We start from the raw sequence: 21,423 nt of genomic DNA, 5'->3' as shown, positions 1-21,423 counted from the left end.
TGTCTCATTGAAACACACCAGAGTGTGCAGATGCGCGTGGATAAGATGGAGTGGATCGTCAGCGATCTGTTACTTATAAAAAAAAAAAAAAAAAAAAAAGCTCAGGAACATGTCTGTATAAATCTTCAATGTGGTTTATTTCTTTAATTTTATATAGAATTGTGCACATTAAAAATCAAAATATCAAACAATTTTGACACAATCTTTTTTTATTTTTTCGTTTTTCCATTTTTAAAACCAGGACAGAAATGTTTTTTCTGTTTTTCTGTAATTCCATTATTTGGTTTTGGTAATAACAAAAGAACGAACCATACACGGATTCATACTGTACCGAAAATGTACCGAACCGTGACCCTAAAACCAAGGTACGTACCGAACTGTGATTTTTGTGTACCGTTACACCCCTAGCAGAAATGCAGGTGTCCACAGGTTGAGTTGAAAAGCCAAGACACACTCACAGTCAGTGCCCATTTTTACAGCACGACTAAACATGTTTAAAGCTTGGCAAGAAAAAATGCATTCTGACCTCTATATCTTAGTTTAAAGTTCTTTACAACTCTGTAAATACAGTCATTATCCATTTTAAGCCCTGTTTCCACCAAGTCGTTCAGTTTGGTTCGTATTGGTAAGGCACGCATTTTGTGGCGTTTCCATTGACTAATCATGGGACGGATCCCCAAATGACCAACGCATATTTGACTGGAATATAATCTTTTATAAGAATATTGGACTTTGAGTTGCAATATGGCAGCGAGCGCAGACACAGCGGCTCATGGCTCTCCACTTGGTATTAGTGTTAATTTGTCTGTACGTGTTGTTTTGTGTGTTTTTGTGCGGAAACATCACACTATGTTGGGCGAAGTCTACATACAGTCGCCAGGATCTACGGAGCTTAGGACTGCGCTGTGAAACGACCACCCTGATCACAGTTTCCATGAACCCACTTTTCCCTGATACGCCTTGTCCTGCAGATAAATTAAGATACCCTCTACCGGCTCAGCTAGCACATTCTGGCTTATGGCTTTCAACAGCTCCTGTCAGTGTGCAGCTATCAGAGAAAGCTGGATTACCCATCTTTGAGCCTCTCTGTGCAGAACATCGCCTCAGAAAATTGGCAACTTCCTGATTCATTTGGCTTTTGTGTAAACACACTTTGGGGTTAATGTTGAGGGGATTTGGGCTTGAATATTATTTTAAGGCTTAAAAATTCATTCTGCTGCAATGAGGAATGTGGTAAAGATGAAGAATTGCTTTCCTCAAATAAATAAATGAGACTTGGATTGATGAGGGGTCAGTGAGGTTAGGTGTGCTATTGTAGCCATAAAATGTGGATTCAAACTGTAAATGCTTTGTTGCAGTTGAAGGATCCTTTCCCTGTGTTGGTTGATTGACGACACAGGCAGTGGAAGAGCCTAGAAAGACAACAGCTCTGTTGTGCACCACTGCATGTGGAGACTGAACACATTCCTCTGGCAGTCTAGACAAACCTGTGGGCTTCGACTGTCATTTACTGCAATTTAGAAACATTTCTCAAATGTCTGCAAAGTAAATCTAGATTCAAAAGTACTCACATAGACATCGACACAACATTGGCCTCAGAGACTCAAAGTATCAGGGGTCTATGGAGAAGGTAAGAGACAGACGCATAGGTGTAGTAAGGAAAAACGATGCAATAAGGGAGCCCGGGTATCGTAACACTTTTTGCTTCAGCACCTCCAACTCGCTGAATTTTTGAGTCAGAGTTCTCAAACTTTAATGAAAAGTACCCACATTTGTTTACTACAAATTGTTCCTATTCAAGCTTCTGCAAGAATATCACAGACCTCACCAGGTGATGTCGAATACTTGGTGGTCCTTTGTCGCAACCACCCCCACTATCAGGGTTGGTTATAACACATGCTGGGGTAAGTTGAAACAGTTAGATAAGAAAAGCAAAAACATAAGGTCAAAGAAGGATCTGGAACAACGTCTCTCTCTGTGACTGACCATAACTCACTTCCTGTTTGGCTCAAGAGTTCATCCTTAACTGTATGTATGCTCAAACGAAACAGTGTAGGTGTGTAAAGAACACATAGGTCTAACAAAAACTGAGTTTGTGATTGTGTACTTTTAATCAAAGTCACAAATAGTTGTTTTTTTTGGAGTGGTGGCTTTTTTTTTTCTTTTTTGTGGTGCATCATTTCCTCCTGCCACTTGCTGCAGCTCCAGTAACCTACACTGGGACATCACTGGACCCTCAGCTTCTGCAGTGATTTGTAGTAGTAGTAGTAGTATGGCGGATCCCATGAGCCTTTGTGACTGATCTGACTGACCTGCAGATCTTTGTGACTTCATCAGATGCTTTTATAAAAACATCTTCAGGCACACCTCTGTCAGTCTTTCTTTTCCACTGCCTGGGCATCAAGTAACATTATTAAAATCAAGGACATGGTCTTAGTTGTACAAAAAGGATTGGTTGTGATACTTTTTAAGAATGTGTTACAACCCACCCCAACCCTGTCAGCCAGTGTTTAGCTAGCTGTATTAGCATAGTGGATTGAAATTAGCATAATAAAATGCATCAGGTTTTACCCTAAAAACTACATTTTATTATGATATAAGTGAAAAAGTTATATCTGCGATTATAAGTACTAAACAGAATATTCTTAGTCAAAAAGTTTACTTTATTACCTCAAAGTTAGTTTTCTCTCTATAGAATCTGCATGCACCCATTTCCAGCCCTGACCACCACCATGTGGGATCAGGGTGGAAGTGGGTAAATACTGAAATGATTTAATGACTCCTATCTTATCCCTGATTGGTGGAATTGGTGGAGTTACAACTCTCCTCATGTTACAACCATACTAGGTCTTCCCTAAATCACATCCTAATGATTTATAACCTGGGGGTGTAATTAGGGGTGGGCGATACAGCCTCGAAATTATATCATGATATTTTAAGGAAATTTGTGGTAGCAATATTTATGAAAATATGGAGGAAAAAATGATATTGCACACAAAGTATGGAAGCCACTTTTCCAATCATTTACTAATACACACAAGCTTGAAATATAAACATAGTAAGCAGGTTAGATCCAGAGGAGGAAAAGTTGATCTTGCAGGTGAAAAACTTCATCATTCTATACGACACAACACATTCTTTCTATAAGGACATCAACAGAAAGGAGAAGGCATGGACTGAAGGTGCTGAAGTTTTGGGAGGGACAGATTAGCTTACCATACTAATTAATTACCATGAAAGTATGTTGTCATGGCTGGGATTCCTGCAGGAACATGTGGGTCTCCTATGATCTTGTGATCTCAGGTACCCAGCTGCTATGGCTGCTGCCCTGCACTGTGCTGCCCGGTGCTCGAGAGACGCATCCAGTATGAATTGGCACGCACCCAAAATCCGTGGACTGGGCTGTGCATGCTTTCTGTGTGACTAAGGGGTAAAGCTGATACAGAGTCCCAGACGTTCAGCTCGATCACAAGTCTGTCATAGAGGCAAAAAATCCACTAACAATGATGTAGCTTTCACGTCCTCCTTACGCGTCTTCAAAGCCTGTTTGTATTGCGTTTCAGCTTTAGGTGATGGAACATGTTTGTGGTGTTTCCACCTTTCCCGGTAATAGTTCTCCTGCCCATTTGCTGCATTGGTGAACTTTGTTCAGCTAAACCACCTCCACATCCCTGAGGTAGCTCCTCTTTTAGGCACTAAATCCTCATGTGAGGATGACGTTGATGCTGCCTTGCTACTTTTGCTCTCTGACATTATTGTTTTGTACACAGCTAGGAGCGTCACACATCACTGCGTCTCTGCACTGTAAATATCATGAAATGACAAATTTATATCTTAAAAAACATTATACCAGTATTATCATAGACAGTGTGATATTGCACACCCTCAGTAAACAGCTTAGTCACAAACAGCTTAGGACAAAACATAGCTTGATTGACACAACTAAAAAGCAAGATTGCTATTGGACAATGGTTGGATTTGGTGGAACTCAACAGGTCTTGGTATGCCACAGCATTCAGTCTGAAGAGGAAGTAGATGACCATAGTTAATAGGGTTGCTGCACTCGTCTGTCAAAGTAAAGTAAGATGTTTTCAGACAGAGGTCCATTTTTTTCTCTGCATGTACACGTAGAAAGGACTAGATCTCCAGCTGTGGCTTTACAATCAAGTTATGACCTCAGTCGGACTGCTGCGTGCATGTTAACATACTGAGTGAGCCCCCGGAAAGTCTGGTTTGTTTGGCTGTTTACACTGTAGTAATGGGGGCAGTAATGGCCTCAGTTGCCAACCATTCAGACAAAACAATAGAAGAAGAAGGAGTAGAAGAGCCTATCTACATCTGTAGCTCCGTGAAGTGGCACATCTCTGTCTTGACAGGTGCGTCAGCACATTATTTTCCTTTTTTTCCAGGTATTTTCCAGACTCTTGAAAAAAAAAATGCATGTTCAGGGCTCTACACCAACTTTTTCACTGGTAGCACTGGTGCAACCAACTTTCTTAGTTGGTCGCACCAGCACATGATTTGGTCGCACCATTTATTGAATTATTTATTTATTTATTTGTGTGTAGTAACTCTAGCTATGATTTGACTAAATATTTCACTGTAAATATGAAGTTTGTCTGCAACAAGCTTTTCTAAGTCAAATCAAGTCCCGTACTTGGGCGTTATATCGACAACTCAAAAACCATCCACCCCCTCTCTCTTGGTTGGTTTGAAAAACACTGCAGGAGACCTCTCAGGGACAGAGACAGATAACGGTGCAGCACGCAGCACTCGCTGATGAAGAGTTTATCAGAGCCTTCGCTGTTTTCTTTCTTTCTTTTTTGGTGTTGACACGATATGTCATGAGTTAAACTAACGTAGCTCTGCTCTAATGTAGCATCCTCTCCAATAAGGAGAGTTTCAAGCAGCGTGAATCATATAGTGAGAAGGCTGACTCTAAAATAGTGAAACGTGTGTCGTTGTGAAGTTGTGTCTGTCTTCAGTGTGTGATTCGCATAGGCGCTGCGGGTGTACGCAACGGCGCTCTCTCTTCAGAACAGGAGAGAGTTCAGGTGGAGGAGACTGACTGAGCCAGTGAAAGAGAGGGAGAATTCAATCCACAATGAAGAAGAACGGTGGCTTTTATTTTGGTGTCGCAATGAGACGCGATTAGGCCTGTCACGATAACAACTTTTGCTAGACGATAATTTTCCAAAATATTATCTCTGATAAACGATATTATTGTCAATATTATTTTGATTTTTTTTTTCATTTTTTCATTGATGTAATTATGATAAATGGGATAATTAAGTGAGTACATCATATCAAAAGCAAGAAACTTTAATTTTTTAAGAGTATTTAACTGTAATTAAAAGGTCAGGATCTTTTAAATAAAATAAATTAAACAAAAAATATAATAAATTTAACAAACAAGAAAAAGAAAAAAAATACAATGAAAATGAAATGGACTCTCTTTTAGAAAAAGATACATGTCAATGAAAATAATTAATACTAATCAAAAACAATAAAACATAGACCCTGTCTCTAAAGAAAAAACAAAACTCCAAAAAAAACCAACAACAATAAAAACTATAGCCTAAATTAAAGGGAGTTTATACAGTTCCTGAATTGTTTGTAACATGTACTTTTTCCCAGTCAATCCGTACTGTCTGTCAAACATTTTTAACATTTCTGCCTTTCAACCGTATTGAAGGGCTGCATTTCTTTGGCAATGTAGCTGTCTTTGAGCACCCACCATTTGGCGCTTTTATTTCTATTTACTTTGCAGACCAAAAGCCTCAGTAAGAGAGTCAAAGAACAAGGCTCCACTGCACCTCCCCCTCTTCTCCTTCGTCGCCACTATTTTCAAACTAATGTGACATATCAGCTGGTTGGTGTTCATGAGCTCACACTTTGTTCATTCTGATAAAAAACAAAATATTCCCACACTGGGACTGTGGCAGGCGGCTTAAGAACCGTATCCTTCGTGCCATCACTCATATTAGCGTGTGTTTCCTCCCTACCCCTCAGGACGCTCGCTTCAGCTCTTTCTGTGTGTACGCGCGAGCAGCCCCATCTTCACCCCAAAGATCGCATTTTTGACAGATGCTCACTCCGCTATAAATCCACTAGATCCGCTATAGAACCTATGCACCCCGATGTTAGGAAAGATAGACGTAGTGAGCCATCTTCTCATTCAGCCTCTTTGGTCGAAAGAGAGGAGGAAAACAAACATGCATGCACGTGTCAGTTTATCGAGGCTGGCAAACTTACCGAGGACGTTTTTATTTATCGTTCGGTTAATTGATTTATTGATTATTGTGACAGGCCTAGATGCGATCATTTACATGTGGCAAAAACCGTGCCATTTTACGCATTCTCAGAGCACTTTTTCATTGAAGCTTGAACATAAAGGACTGAGCTGACCACAGGAGAAACACGATAGAAGCTAAAACAGAATCTGTAGGCTTGGCAGCCCACATGTGATACCTTCGGCCCACAGATTGGAAATCACTGGAATAGACCAAACAGGCACATACACACAGCATTCAGTCTGTAGGTGACCTGATGAGCGAGCTGCACCCTGTAGGGTCAAAAGGCCAGCTTACTGCAAAATTCTGAATAATGGAGGCTCTGGGAACTTAGCCTCACATTGCACAAACACTCCCTCATAACACAACAGTCCCTGTTTGCTCTGCCACCACTCCAATTTCCTCTTTTTATTAAAGGATTCACTGTCAGAGGGTGGGAAAGTAGCGTTTGGGTGTGTATAGATGCATGTTTATGTCCCTCCCTTGGGTCTGTCCCAAACCCTTGTGGTCTGAGATACCTAATTGATTCTGTGCTGGAGGGAAGCTTGGAAACCCGGATCAGTGCAATCAAATATCCCCAGATTTAATTCTTTTTTTATATGTTCATAGCCAACTTGACTGTGCTCATTCATGATCTCCTCCTCTGGGCAAAAGTTATTTAAAAAAAAAAAAAAAGCTTGCAGAAACTTGGTTGATTTCGTCACAGTGAAAATTATCCACAGCAGCAAAAACACTCCTGAAGAAGCATCTGGGTCACTGTGAGAAAGACAAAAAAAGAAAAAGTAGCAACAATGTGAAGATGAGACAGGACGACAAGCTTTCTTTGTCCTGTCTGGGAATGTAAATAAGGAGAAGAGCAGCAGATGTTTTTAAAGAGGGACCATAAAAAGATTTTAGAGTGGAGCAAATATGCAAACGACTCCATTTAGCGGATTAGTCCTCTAATGTGTGTTTGACATGGAGCACCAGGGACAGAGAGGGATGTTATAAAACAAGTGCCACGTCGAGCTGCCGAACACGAAGCCACAGAAACGTCACTTTAAAGTGTGTTTGCTCATAGGAAAGTGAAGTTGTCCTGCTGTAAGATTGGATTATTCTGCATCATAAGATGTGCCAAAAGTTAGTATGTGATTAGGAACTCAGGAAACTATTAATAAGTCTGTGTTAATGTTGTTGTATTGATCTGTGAGATAGAGTCATGGATACTTTGAAACTGAATGTTGGTCATTTAAAGAAGAAATTACAGTGCTCCTAATAATTTCCTTTCCCTAATGTTACCCACTCCTCCCTACACGTCTCCTCCAGATTCAGAGTTTTCTTCATCCAGGTTTCCAGTCCTTATCCTTCGACAGATTCCTCTCGCATGACGTAGCCAGGTTAAAGATCAAATCACTGGTTTGTCACCAGAAGACAAACCCCAGCGCTCCTCTTTACCAACCTAAACTGGTAACGTGACCTCTGACCTGCTCGCCACGCTGTCAAGATCAACACCCTGGACAGCTGAGGCACGGCTTAGCGGTTTGAAACCACATCTCACTAAACATAGACAACACAGTCACACAGCTCCTCATGGTTCCTCTCAGTTTTATTGTGAGTCAAAAAAGGGATGGTTTTATCTGGTTTCTGCCGGATCTACATCTCTGTTTGGAGGCTTATGTGGACTCTGTGAGGAATAAATCAAGAGAGTTTTTCTCCACTGGCTTTTTTCGTTTACTATTTCCTCCCCTCCTCCTTCCACCTCTCTCTCACTCTTTTCCTGGCTTAACTTTCTAACTCCCGCTACTCGATAGTCGTCTCCATATTCTACATTTTAAAAGTTTTCTGACACTTTCACCCTTCTCTTAATATCACCTTATTCTGCCATGTGGACTTTTTACTTCTCTGTCTTCTTTGCCATTTTTGCCCACCTTTCCTTTCTGAGGTATCAGAGACGTCTGGCCATATTTACAGAAAGCAAAGTAACCTGATGCTGCTGCAAGCAAGAAAAGAAAATTCTTCAGTGCCTGTAATTGAAAACAGGATTACAGCGAGCTCACGAGTCATTCTCTGCTCTCCAAATTCTAAAATTATTTTGCTCTCTCACAGACCTAGAGCAAATGCATTATCTACGCCGTCCCTCAGCTTCAGAGGAAAATCTTTCAGAAAGTGGAGCTAAGGGTGAATTCACTCCTAAATCAGAAGAGTATGGTGGTGGGAGCTCTGGTTCTCATGGTTTAATACTTCTCTGCAACTCTGACGCTGACTTGACAAGAATGGCATGTGGGAGTTCAGGCCTCCAGTGAGACCCCTCTCCTTAAATGTGCCCAGTAACAACTTCACTTGACTACATTTCAGTCAGGGCCTCGCTCACAAATGAGAATTCTTGCATTCACCAAGTAAAATTTTGGGTTACAGCGCTGCTCTGAGAGCCCCCTGCTCTTCCCTGTCTGTATGTGGACGTATACGCCAAAACCTGACTGTGATTTAGAGCCAAAAAGATAAAACAGGAGTTTTTCCATCACAAAAAAAGAGAAATAAACATAGTATGTCATTATTGGCATAATACTTAAAAGGGACATATGCTGATCCCTGATTTAATACTTACATATAATATTACAAATTTGAAAACAAGACCTTTCACCCCCTGAATTTTCAAAAAATGAGATATTGTATTTTTTCTGATATCCTAGAACGAGATTTGATGCCTCTGAAAATAGGTCATTGCCATTTGGCTGCAAGATTTTGACCTTCGAGATGACACAAGGATCCTTTCTTTTTATTGGAGTAATCTGATAAAGCAGCTCCTCCTCTGTGATGTCAGTTAGTCACACAACCGCCACTGAGGGATACACCCACCAAGAGCCGAGTATCCCCCCTCAGATGCTGGATGCAGGGACTCTGCTCTGCTGAGCAGCTCGGCTTTACATGGTGAATTAGCAGTTATAACACTGTAGTTTTAGCAGACGTCGTAATACTTGTGAGACTGTGATATTTGCATGCTTGTTCTGACATGCACTGTGAACCTGGACCACAATAATGCTGGGGTAATAACATAGTGAGGAACTGACGGTAGAGGCGATCTTTAGACTACACTTTCAGCATGATGGATAAAACAGACAGAGAAAAGTGAAGGAGCAGGATGGAGCCCTGTTATAGAAATAGTTTATTGGTGATGACTGCCTATATTTCCAGGTATAAACTATACATGTTACAGTACCGGTTTGACTCACCACACTGAAGCGTCCTGGGATGATCTGTGTGGAGGTGGATTTTCTTCCTCCTGAGCTACAGAACCGTCCGGGTCTGACTCGGGGTCCAATACAAAAGGACGTATCCTACACTCTGCCATTTTATTAGTGCTATCAATGCCTTACAGTGAAGTTTTGACAAACAGCAAACTCGCTCAGTCTGCCCCATCAAATACGGCGATTTTGTAAATACTGCCATGCTGCAAAAACCGCCCCCTTGCTCTACCCCCTCTGCCCCTCTGATAGAACTGACCAATCAGAGCACAAAGGGCTGTGACATTGCGAGGTTACTGGAGGTCATTCTAGAAACGGAGCGTTTCAAAGCTTCAGAATGGCCTAAAATGAGGATATTGAGAACACTATTGTGGGGCAATTAGGGAACTAAATGACTTGTACTGAGGGCAGAAATGCTTTACAGGCATCCTAGTCTGGCATAGTGAAAAGGAGAAAAAAGCACGATATGTCCACTTAAAAAAATAAATAAATGAATAAACATTGCATGTCATTATTGGCATAATACTTAAAAAACATCCAGGATGTTATTTTACAGGTAATTTCTGTAACTTTACAGGTTTGTATAGTATTTTTGAAAAACAGAAAAAACACTTCAGAAATTTTGGAGTTATAACCCCTTAAATTAGGATGATTTTTTTTTTACAGTGTGAGGAAGGGAGAGCACACTTAACGTCCACATATGAGAAAGAGCTCACCTGTTGAGACTTGTCAAATGGATACATTGAAGGTCTGAGCTGTCAGCTACCGTGGCTGAGATGTGCAAACCAAAATTACAAAGTTGGAAACACTTTTACAAACTTTTAACAGATTTACATTTTACAAAACATTTTTACAATGCTAAATGCAGAACAGTGGTTTTAGATGAGAGGTCAGTCAGTTTGTGTTAAGGGGAGGTGCTGAGGAAAGACATAGCAGTGTGAGATTTTCAGAGTTCACAACAGTTTAAAGCTAATGCGCTCGTCCTAAACTATTGGCTCCATTGTGTTAAGTGCTTGTGTTTTTTAACAGGTGGTTGTTTGTTACAAGGTGTTCAGTTTGATTCTGAGGGTTCGAACAAGAGCAATGATTCACTGTTTGTTTTTAGACTGATCCTCTGAGCGCTGACAGCTGCTTCATAAACACATACAGTGTTAGGAAGGGTGCGTTTTATTTATTAACCTAGTCTACCCTGTTTGTAGAGTAACTTTAGGTGGGTTTTTTTTTCATTAGGATAGGACATTAATTTCAAAGACAAACTTTGCTGTTTATTGTTCTGTACACAACAAATACATTGCAAATCCCAATATTACTCCTGATTCCATTGACGTCAGTTAGACATGGGAATCATTTTTTAAAGAAAGTACTGAAATGACAAGCATCAAAAAAGAAAGAAAACATGTGTTTGAAATTTTTATATGTGACTCTTTTTCAATTTTTTTTGCATCTTGAGCCCATTAACATATTTGATATTGTGAGTTGGCTTTTTCATTACAGCTCTAGTAGATTTGTTTCAGGACTTGTAAGAGTGTTTTGCATCTTGTAAGTTTGTTTTCTCCCTTGTAAAAGTGTTTTGCTTGGCAAATTTTCTTATTTTGTTGTAAAAATGTTTTATAAATTTGTTAAAAGTTTGTAAAAGTCTTTCCAACTTTGTAACTTTGGTTTACACTTCTGTGCCACCATAGTCAGCTGATATGGGCCAAACTAAGATGCCACTGGAGTTAGCTTACTGTAGGGATAGGTACCTTTCACATTTGTACCAATGCCTGGTACCTGGCAATCGGTACCGGTACTTAACAGTACCAATTTTCGGTATTCTTTTGTTTTTATGTGGTAAAAATATCAATTTGGTTAATAATGAAATATTTAAAAAAATCAGTTTAACAAATTTATTCTTCGATATATAACCTTGCAATGCTGTTTTCATGTCCAGCATGGAAAATTGCCTTCTCTTCCACTCCTTCACAGTCACAAGGCTGTACTTAGGGACCTAAACATGGTATCTTTTGGTTTAATGTGAATCGGTTCCCCGGTACTTTTGACAGAATTCGGTCGGTACCATTAAGAGTACCTAATTCGGTACTCATCCCTAGCTAACTGGCTTTAATCCTGATGATTTTGACATAACATCAGAGTACTATTTTTAACTAGGCAGAATGGCTGCAGAGTTTGGGTGTGACTCCTATGGCTGCTTTAAGGAGGAGGAGAAGCCAGAGGTGACATTTATTTACCCAAAGACTGTTGAAAATACTACATTTTGGATGAGTTTGATGCACATTGCTGACACTCTTGGTCATGGAGAATGTGCTCAAACTTCAGGAAGGTTGGAATAATGGATAATAATGGGCTTCATTATATTGACCAGAAATTCTTAAACTAGGTTGTTTGTTTGGCATGAATCAAAGATGTATTTGAGCATCCATTTCACTGTCTTTGCCTTGCATTTACTTCTTTTTGGTCTTGGCTGTAGGGCTGTGTTTCAGCTGGGTAGTGTCGTTCTCGTTCACCAACATGCCAAAGTTAGCAGGGGCTTGTAATTATCACGACTAAACTGAGTCACCTGACAGCTACCTCAAACATAGCTATGGCATTAGCACATTTCTGCTGCTATCAACTGCACAAATGATCTGTTTTGAAAAGGTGGAGCAACATCATTTGACTTCATTAGACACTTATTAAACCATCCTTGTTTGCATTTAGACAGAGAAACCCAGAATTTTCCGCCATGCTGTGCTGTTTCTGCTCATGTGACCTGAAGTAAACCTGTATAATTTAAGCCTGGTAGGCTTAGGCTCTATTCAGCTGGTAATTCACCAGGCCTAGACATTTCTCATGTGGAGGTCAAATTTCTGCTAACATTTACGGGGTCGTGATCCACCCGTCTGTCTCCTGACACCTGTGTTTACTGGCGAGGAAAAGTTGAACGTCTGCAGAGCTCTGGCAGGACATCATGGAAGAGCTGAAAGCCTGAATACCTCTGTCTGATTAATGGTCACTTCATGCAGATGTTTTACAATTGGCTACCTCCAAGTCCTTCGCAGTCTGGTTTTATTGGTGTTCATACAGTTTGACATTCTTCGATCAGTGTCACGACTTTGTGGGGTTTGTAGTTGCATTGCATTGAAACAGTTTAGCACTTGCAGAGATTTATTTTCTGCATTGTTTGGTGTAGAGCAGGGTTTCCCACAGTAATGCTTCAGGATCCTGTTCTCTCTCTGTGTTGCATGTTTGCCAAGTCGTTCACAGCGTTTGACTCTGAATGTGGGGAAAAGAGGTGGTGTGCATTCATGAAGGACCGTTAAAGGACGTTGAGTGTCGCTGCTTCTCTCTGGGAAACCAGTTGGTGATGTGAAGGAGATGTTTGTGCTAGTGTTGCGAGAAACCTGTAATGAAGCAAGAAAAAGTCAGGATGAATACATTTCTGTCACGTCATTGCTGAACCTCTAAAAGAGGCAGTCTCACTTTGATGTTTTGACGGGGTATCGGCCATTAAATGACAGTCGAAAGTTCAGAAGCTGACACTTGATCTTGTGTCTCCCTGCTATTCTTTTTATGTCCCTTTCCTTTGATGTGTCCCGCCCAAGGTGAGGTCTGGTTGCCGCAGCCTCTCCTGTAAAAGTCCTCTAGCCTCAGGCCAACATCTCTGTTTGCAGCACATCACTGACACACAGGCATGGGTGGACTGACAGGAGGAGCGGTCAGAGGAAGATTAAAGCACACAAACGTCTGGGTGGAGAAAAAGGAAATCAAAGAATTTAGGTGAGTGTAGAAAAGGGACAAAGGATCCAAAATAAAGACCAGGAGAGACAATAGAAAAGCAGGAGATGGGAAGAGAGAGAGAGTGACGACAGAAGAGATAAGATAAAAAGAGGTTGTAGAGAAAGAGAGGTGGAGGAATGGGGGAGGTAGAGGAATGTGGTCAAAGCAGAGGAGAGGTGGAGGCCAGAGAGTAAGTTGCTGACTGACTGCTGGAACAGGATGAGGAAGTGGTGATGGAGGCCAGAAGAGCTGCTTCCATAGGTGGGTCTCTGTGACACACACACACACACACAAAGGGGGCACTTTTAAAGACAAAACCAGATTGGATTTACATTCTTCTCTGTATTTCTCCGATTTATCATTGCTGTACCAGGCGAAGCATTTAGACTTTTTTCGCCAGCAATGTTCTCACTCCTTGTCCGTTTTAATTCCTAGAGTTAGCCGGCTGGTTGTCTGGAATTCTTCTCCTCCTGGCAGGCTGTTATTTATTTTTATTTTTTCTAACTGAAAAAGAAAAGCTGTTTAATTCTTGGCAGCAACTTTGGACTAATGGTCTGGGTGTGTTTCCATGTTTTTATGCGCCAAGAGCTTTGTAAAATGATGGATGACTCGACAGGTCGGCTGCAGTGAAGCCAAAGGATTTGGCTAGTTGCTGAACATGCCATGAAATCCAGTACAACAGAAAAAAATGAAAGACATTTTGACAAGCATGGTTTCTCTTTTTACATTTTGTTCTTAGGTGTGTTTTTGCCCAGTGTTCTGTTGGAATTTTCCTTACTTGTCAGTAAACACAACATTTATACTGGGCTCCTTCCTCCTAGGATCAGTGCTAGCAGCAGGGCACACCCACTGCCTCCAACCGTGGCTATGCACTCACTAGCCCAGCAACCACCTGTAATAATAATGATAATGATAATAATAGTGATAATAATAATAATGATAATAATACAATTTATCTATATAGCGCTTTTCTAGGTCCTCAAAGATGCTTTACTCAGGTTAATAATAAAAAAAGTATATAAAACAACACAGAAAATAAAACATGAATTAAAAAAAAGCAAGACAAGAAGAAAGAAAAAAAATACAACCAAGTACATTCAGAGGCGATCAAAAATTTCAAGCATTTTTGAAAAGGTGGGTTTTGATGAGTTTTCTGAAAGTGGAGAGGTGTAAAGAGCTTGGGACAGGTAGGGTGTGAAGTAGTAAAGCATTCCAGAGGGTGGGGGGCGGCAACAGAGAAAGCTCTGTCCCTCCAGGTTCGGTGCTTGGTGTCTGGTGGAAGGGGAAGGAGGAAGGCTTGGTCACCAAAAGTTACGAGGGGGTGTAGTGGTGGAGCGGGCTGGAGAGGTAGGAAGGGGCCTGGTTATGGAGGGCTTAGTATGTGTATTCGCTGTTTGATGGGGAGCCAATGAAGGTTCTGGAGGACAGGAGTGATGGGATCTTGGGGGCTGGTGCCAGTGAGCAGGCGGGCAGCGAAGTTTTGGATGTATTGCAATTAATTGAGTTGTTTCAAAGGGAGGCCGTCGAGTCTGGAAGTGATCAAGGCGTGGATGAAAAGGAGAGAGACGGACGAAGACGGGCAATATTTTTTAAGTGGAGGGAAACATTGTCAAATGATAGTTTAAAGGTTTTTTGTGGTAGTGGTGAGGGGTTTTGGGCCAGTGATCAAGAGGTTAGATTTATCACAGTTGAGTTGTAGGGAGTTAGCTTGCATCCAGGATTTAATGTCTGAGAGGCAGCTGGTCAGGGTGGAGAGGGTTGGAGCAGAGATAGAATTGGTGGAGGTGTAAAGTTGGATGTTGTCAGCATAGCAGTGATACCGGAGACCGTGACGACAGATTATTTTACCAGTGGGAAGGATGTAGAGAATAAAGAGTAGGAGACCAAGCACCGAGCCCTGGGGGACGCCATAGGTCAAGGGAGCTGTGGTGGAGGTACAGTTGTTTACAGTTGTTGATATGGATGAACTGGTATCTGTCTGCGAGGTATGATCTGATTCAAGAGAATGCAGTGCCGGTGATGTGTAGAGTTGATTGCAGATGGGAGGATGGTGTGATTGATGATATCAAAAGCTGCAGTGAGATCAAGAAGGGTGGGAATGCCAAGGTGACCGGGATTAGAGGTTGGGGGACAAAACCAGAGGTGAGGGAGGAGTTGACGATGGCAGTGAGCAGAGGTGAGATATCAGGGAGGCAGTCTTTGATGAGTGTTGATGGCATGGGGTCCAGGGTACAGGTAGTGGTATTCATTGTTGATGCATAGGTCTCCTGGGGCCAGTGGGGAAAACTTTGATATGGGCTGGGTGGTGGAGGGTAGGGAGCCAGGTGGGGAGGTGGGTAAGGTGCTAGAGGTGTTGAGATTACTGTAGATCAGAGGTCGCCAACCCGTCGATCACGATCGACCGGTTGATCCCCAGTAGATCTTGAAAATAAAAGAAAAATGAATTGCTCCTCATCACCCATGATGGAGTTCCACCCCAAAGCTCACACATTATAGGCAAATGCAGACCATGGCTGGAAAAGTTGTTTGAGGACATCAAATCTGCACTTCCTATGATCATTTAACAGTTTTCATAGATGCGCTCTTATCTCCCTCTGAGTTTTCTATGCTGTAATGATTCACGTCTTAACCTAAACGTCACATGAGCCGTGGAGAAAACTTAGATTCAACGATATGTCCAGATTTACTTTTATGTTTACTTTAACCTTCATCTAAATCATTTTGTGGATTCTGTAATGATGAGTGCTGCGCTCCGGCACTCGCCTGTATTTCACATCAGCTGATTGTTAATCCTTCTTGCGCTCATATGTGAAGATTATGACTGGATATCTGTTGCAGGTGGATGTTGGTGGAGCAGACCAAGTCCAGAGTGTTACCATGGGTGTGTGTAGGGAAATTGATATGTTTAATGAAGTTGTGACATTGTAGAAGTTGGAGGAAATCAGTGGCAGATTTGCAGTTAGTGTTTTTGAAGTGAAGGTTGAAGTCACCCAGGAGAAGAACAGATGGAGAAATGGCACAAAGTTATAGTAGAAGGTCAGAGACAGCTAGGAATGGGTACCAAATTAGGTACTTTTTGTAGGTACCGACCGAATTCTGTCCAAAGTACCTGGTATCGATTTATGTAAAATCAGAAGGTACCATGTTTAGGTACCTAAATGCAATCTTGTGACTGAGGGAGTAGAAGAGTAAGCGATTTTCCATGCTGGACATGAACACAGCATTGCAAGATTACATATTGACAAATAAATATGTTAAATTGAAAAAAAATACATTTTATTATTATTAAAGAAGTTTATATTTTTACCACATAAACACAAAAAAAGTACCGAAATTGGTACCGTTGAGTACCGGTACTGATTGCCAGGTACCAGGCATCAGTACCGTATCGTTTCAAATGTGAAAGGTACCCATCCCTAGAGATAGCATCATGTTTCTACATGGAAGAGGCTCAAGAGCACACTGACCTGACTTGGCACATCAGCCCAAGCTAATCACGGGTATTTGACACATACCTGGTTAGCAGAAAGCAAACTCTCATCACTGAAAGGCGAAAGTCGCAAATGAAAGTTGAGCCAAGCTCCACCCTCATTTAAGAAAAAGCTCTATCTGTTTGGCATTTAGTTTCACTTTGTTTGTGTTGTTGTTGCTTCATGCTACATCCACTATCACTGCTCTGATTAGCTTCTTCACTTGCTATCAACAACATGAAAAGTCACTTGCGCACTGGGTGCACTGTGATTGGGTAGCAAAGGTAGCTAAGGTAGCCATGTCTACTCTATGCCCAGAAATGCCCCGACACAAACAAAACATCATTATCCAGGCAGAGTAAGGGGTTAAGGCAGACACAGACACACACATATATATAGGTCCAGAGGAGACAATTTAGCAGGATTTTTTCCTGTAAAAGTTGGCATGTTATTTTTCAGGAAAATCTTGCAGACTCTGCCTTTAAAGGGGGAGACAATACCATGATGACAGCTCTGTTGACAGATAATGCTCCTGTGGGACTTTGCGAACCAAATGAGAAGAACAGCCTAGCAAAAAAAAACTTAGCAATCACTAACGCAAGAGTCAATGAGCTTTCTTTAAGAGCCTGCTCCACAACATGGTCTAAAAAAGCTGTTTGTTAGTGAGTTAAATGTGTGTTTTGGAAAGCAGAGTGGGTAGGATGCTTCGCTCCAAGGCTCGACAAGTTTCTGTTTCTGCGTATGCCTTGGTTTCAGGGGCTGAGGGTGTTCTCACTTCATTCTTGTGCGTTGTCCACCTTCACATGATCCTTCAATTCAACTTAGTGTCTGAAAAAGTCAAGCATGTACTCCAGCTTTGTGTGTTTGACCCAGGGTATGCGGGTAAGTGTATCAGGTTTCAGTCTCCGTCGTCTCTGTCTTTTCCACTCTCATGTTAACAGGACAGTAACTCAGCACTATGTAGAATGAGAAGGGAAGAGAGGCCCTGAGAAGGGGGGCGACAGCAACATGAATCACTACAAACACACACACACTGTAAATTCTTCGCCTACACTGACTTTGCACATTGTTAAAGAGGTCGGAGTCCCCTTTCTGCAGGCACAATAGTGTCTTCAATGAGGGTATAAACTGCTGAATATTTACCTTATGATTAGACACACATTCAAAGGCATTCCAATGAGAGGAATTAAGCTAATCATTGTCTAAACAAACTGCAGGGAAACGCTCTGCCAAGTGCAAACGGCTTAAATACAACTGAGACGATCGTTTTCTATCAAGTCTAAAATCTTTGGAGGGAAAGCACCATTTTGAAAGATTTATTTAATGTGTGTTTGATTGAAGAGCAGGTAGAGACAACTGAACAGGTTTATGGTCTGTGAAGTGAAACTTGCTCCCTTCCCTCCAGCAGGTGCATACCAAGCGGTGATGAGCATATAGATTACCTTTTGCATGTGCTGTTTTTGTGGATTTATGAGCAACAATCTAGGAATTTGTGAGCTTTTGAAGCACTTTAAGAAAATTTCAAGAACCTCTGCTCTGGAGAAAGACTGATTTAGTTCTTTTACCGATACTGATTATTAGAAGTCAAGGAGACCACTTCCTGTGGAGAACAAGATGGCTGCTACTGTTTCTTTTTGCAGCTCTGAGGCCTTCTAAAAATCCATCAAAAAACACCAAAACAAGGTGCCATCCGTGGATGATTTAATCATTTTTGTGAGCATTATACTCATTTCTATCCACACTTTTGGACATTTTGTTGAAAACCAGTGTTTTGGTTGCAAAGACTGGGTCCTGGAGCAACTGGTTGTTGGCAACACAATAACACTTATACTGCCTTATCTGAGTTATTCTGCAGAAGTGTGGGGTAATACATATATGACTAATATAAAGCCTTTGTTTTTATTGCAGAAGAGAGCGATCGGAATCATTCACAAAGTCAAATTTAGAGAACACACCAGTAGTTTATTTATTAAATCAGGGTTATTGAAGCTTCCAGAGATAATAGAGCTTCAGACATTACTAGTTATGTTTAAAGCCAGAAACAGAGCTTTACCAGAAAACCTACAAAAGCTATTTGTGTTTACCATAGAAGATCAAAATCATAGAAGAAAATTTGATTTTAAGCACCAAGTCCCTCAAACTACTTCAAAGCAAATGTGTACTTCAGTTGCAGGTGTAAAAATATGGAATTTTCAATCACAGGACTTGTGGCTAAGGCAGGAGGAAAGGGTTGTGCAGAGACTTATCAATTTAAAAAAATGTATAAATGCAAAAAAAATGAGTCAATACACACTAGAAAATTAAATTGGATGTGATACATGTTTTGAGATTTAAATTTGAAAATTTTGGGGGATTCTTTATTTGATTGTAGGCTATTTATTTGGGTTTTTTTTTGTTTTTTTTTGTTAAAATCAATGACAGGTTAATGCAGGCTGTTGAAATCCAACTGTTTGTGATGTCAGACCATCTGTTCTTTTTTAAAAGTTGTTCAAGTAGGGGCAGACAATTATAAGAGACATTTCTCTTCACGCTGCTCCTTTCCTTTCATGAATGTGTTTGTTTAGGGTGTAATGTGCACCTGTGTATGGATTTGGTTGCCAGCTTTCATGTATGGAACAAATGAATAAATAAATAAGGAGACCGGCAACTGATATTTGGAGCCAATACTTATTTGCAGTAAAAGTAAAAATATTAGTGTCAAAATTATGAATAATACAAACTCCACCACTTAAGTTTGTATAAATGCCTTTAAGCATATGTTTGTTATTTTTATTTCACAGCTCCCAGACTCAGCAGCATGTCTTATAAAGCTGAATGAAAACTTCGAAAAAATAAACAGCTCCCTAAAATTTTGTACAGTAAATAAAGGTTTTTTTTCTGTATTACTAAAATTTAATTTCTTTTTTTTTTGTACCAGGCTGTAAACATGTTAATACCTGCTTTACTTCCAGAGCCAGCCATTCAAGTTACAGCAGATTTTAGCACCCCCACATTGTTTCATATTTTTAGACTGGAGATTGCCATTTGATTAAAGTTACTAATTAGCCTTCACCTCAATATGCTCTCCTGCAACCTTGTTTCAAGAAATTAACACAAACATATCGAGGGACTTCAAGCAAGCAGAGCTTGTGTTAATGTAATGTTGTTGGACTTACAGTGATGTTACTAGTTGTTGATGACTGGGATGTTGATTTCAATTGTGGGAGAGTCTGCTACCAAAACTTGTGTTGGAAACATACATTTGCTGTCTGGAGCTTCTGCACTTGGCAAAACATTTCACCAAATCCACAATATCCCAGAATTAAGTATATTTCTTGCTGTTGGATTTTAAAAAAAGGCAGATGCCGATATGCCTCAAGATGCTGAATATTAGTGCTGATAATCGGTCCATCCCTAAGGTGTTTGTGTTCTGTGCCTTTCCTCTTCTAATGTAATGCTACACCCCACCTGAAGCTGGCCTTTGGAGGCAAACAACTTGGTCCAAGTTGTTGCTGAGAATTTTGGTAATAAACATACAAAGAGTTGGATTATTACACAGGGGACGAAACTAACAACATTAACAAGGCACAACAGTAAATTCTGTCTGAGAAACGGCCAGACAGACGCTCAAACAGCCTTCCTCTTTCAACACCTCAGCAGACATTTTTCAACCTTCTCTAACCCTCGTATTTCTTTCCCCCTCCCTCTGATCAGGGCCAGAGGTGATTCCCAGCTACAACAGCAGTGCCATGTCTGAGGCGGTGGTGCCTGAAGCGATGGTGTCCTCCGCCATGGGGGCTCTGTACGGAGAGAAGGCCGGGGGACCAGTGGTGGACTTCAGTTATGTGGGCATTGATGCCATTCTGGAGCAGATGAGGAGGAAGGCCATGAAGCAGGGATTCGAGCTCAACATCATGGTTGTGGGTAAGTAGCTCTGTGAATCAAAGGTCCACCGAACCCTTTAGAGAATCTGTCTCCTTTACAGACTTCTCTTACTTTGTTTCCAGGGCAGGATGTCTGTGGTGGATAAGCTTGTATTCAGAGATTTACTCTGATTTACTAAGCGACAGGCTTGTAACTGAAAAACCTTTGTGAGGTTTAATAGCTTTATCCACGTGTTGGCTAACTTCCTGCAAAAAAGCTCAAAACTTGGGGAGGTTTTAATCACTCTTTGTGATGCTCACTGTTCTTTCTGGACTCTGTTTGCATCCTCTGTTTCAAGCCTTTGTTTGAGCAGACACTGATTGTTTTACAGCCTCAAGAAGCCCACATTTTTACTCTTTCCCCGGACTTTTACCAAGGATGTAAAATCATTCTCACTTAGTTTTGTGATTCAAACTCAGTCCATTGATTGCTCCTTGTAAAATGTACTTAGTGCCTGGGTCCCAAAATGGGTTAGAATTCCTGAACAACAGATTGCACGAAGACAAACAAAAGTTACAATTTCTAACTTACAAGATGAAATAAGAAGAAAGGCATTCAGGCTGATTTTTCGTTTATGAGGGAAGCAAGCCGCATCAGCAGGGGGATGTCAGACTAAAGGCCGATCCCAATTGTCATTCTTTACCTTCTCCTTCATCCACCTCTTCGCCTTGGCAGGGGAAGAGGTGAAAACACATCTCCTAGGAACAAGACGTCACTCTGTCCCCTCTATGCCATTACCCCTGGTCACTTAGCCGCTGTGTCATATTTAGAGTGACCGTT

At 41.0% G+C, this 21,423-nt stretch overlaps 1 protein-coding gene across 5 annotated transcripts in view; it reads left to right on the top strand.

Annotated features, from left to right (window-relative positions):
• Window positions 1-21,423, top strand: part of septin9a (septin 9a) — a 117,248-nt gene that overhangs the window by 78,004 nt on the left and 17,821 nt on the right. For all 5 annotated transcript variants that reach the window (XM_074696438.1, XM_074696435.1, XM_074696437.1 and 2 more), the window contains one exon: window positions 20,434-20,643. In XM_074696438.1, coding sequence (XP_074552539.1) covers window positions 20,434-20,643 — 210 coding nt within the window. The remainder of the gene's footprint in view (window positions 1-20,433; window positions 20,644-21,423) is intronic.

This window comes from Halichoeres trimaculatus, unplaced genomic scaffold (genome assembly GCF_033239565.1).
Source record: "Halichoeres trimaculatus isolate MK-OKI-2021-1 unplaced genomic scaffold, fHalTri1.1 fHalTri1_scaffold_20, whole genome shotgun sequence".
NCBI classification, from domain to species: Eukaryota; Metazoa; Chordata; class Actinopteri; order Labriformes; family Labridae; genus Halichoeres; species Halichoeres trimaculatus.
The sequence above is the reverse complement of the archived record's forward strand: the minus strand, read 5'-3'. Positions and strand labels throughout refer to the sequence as shown.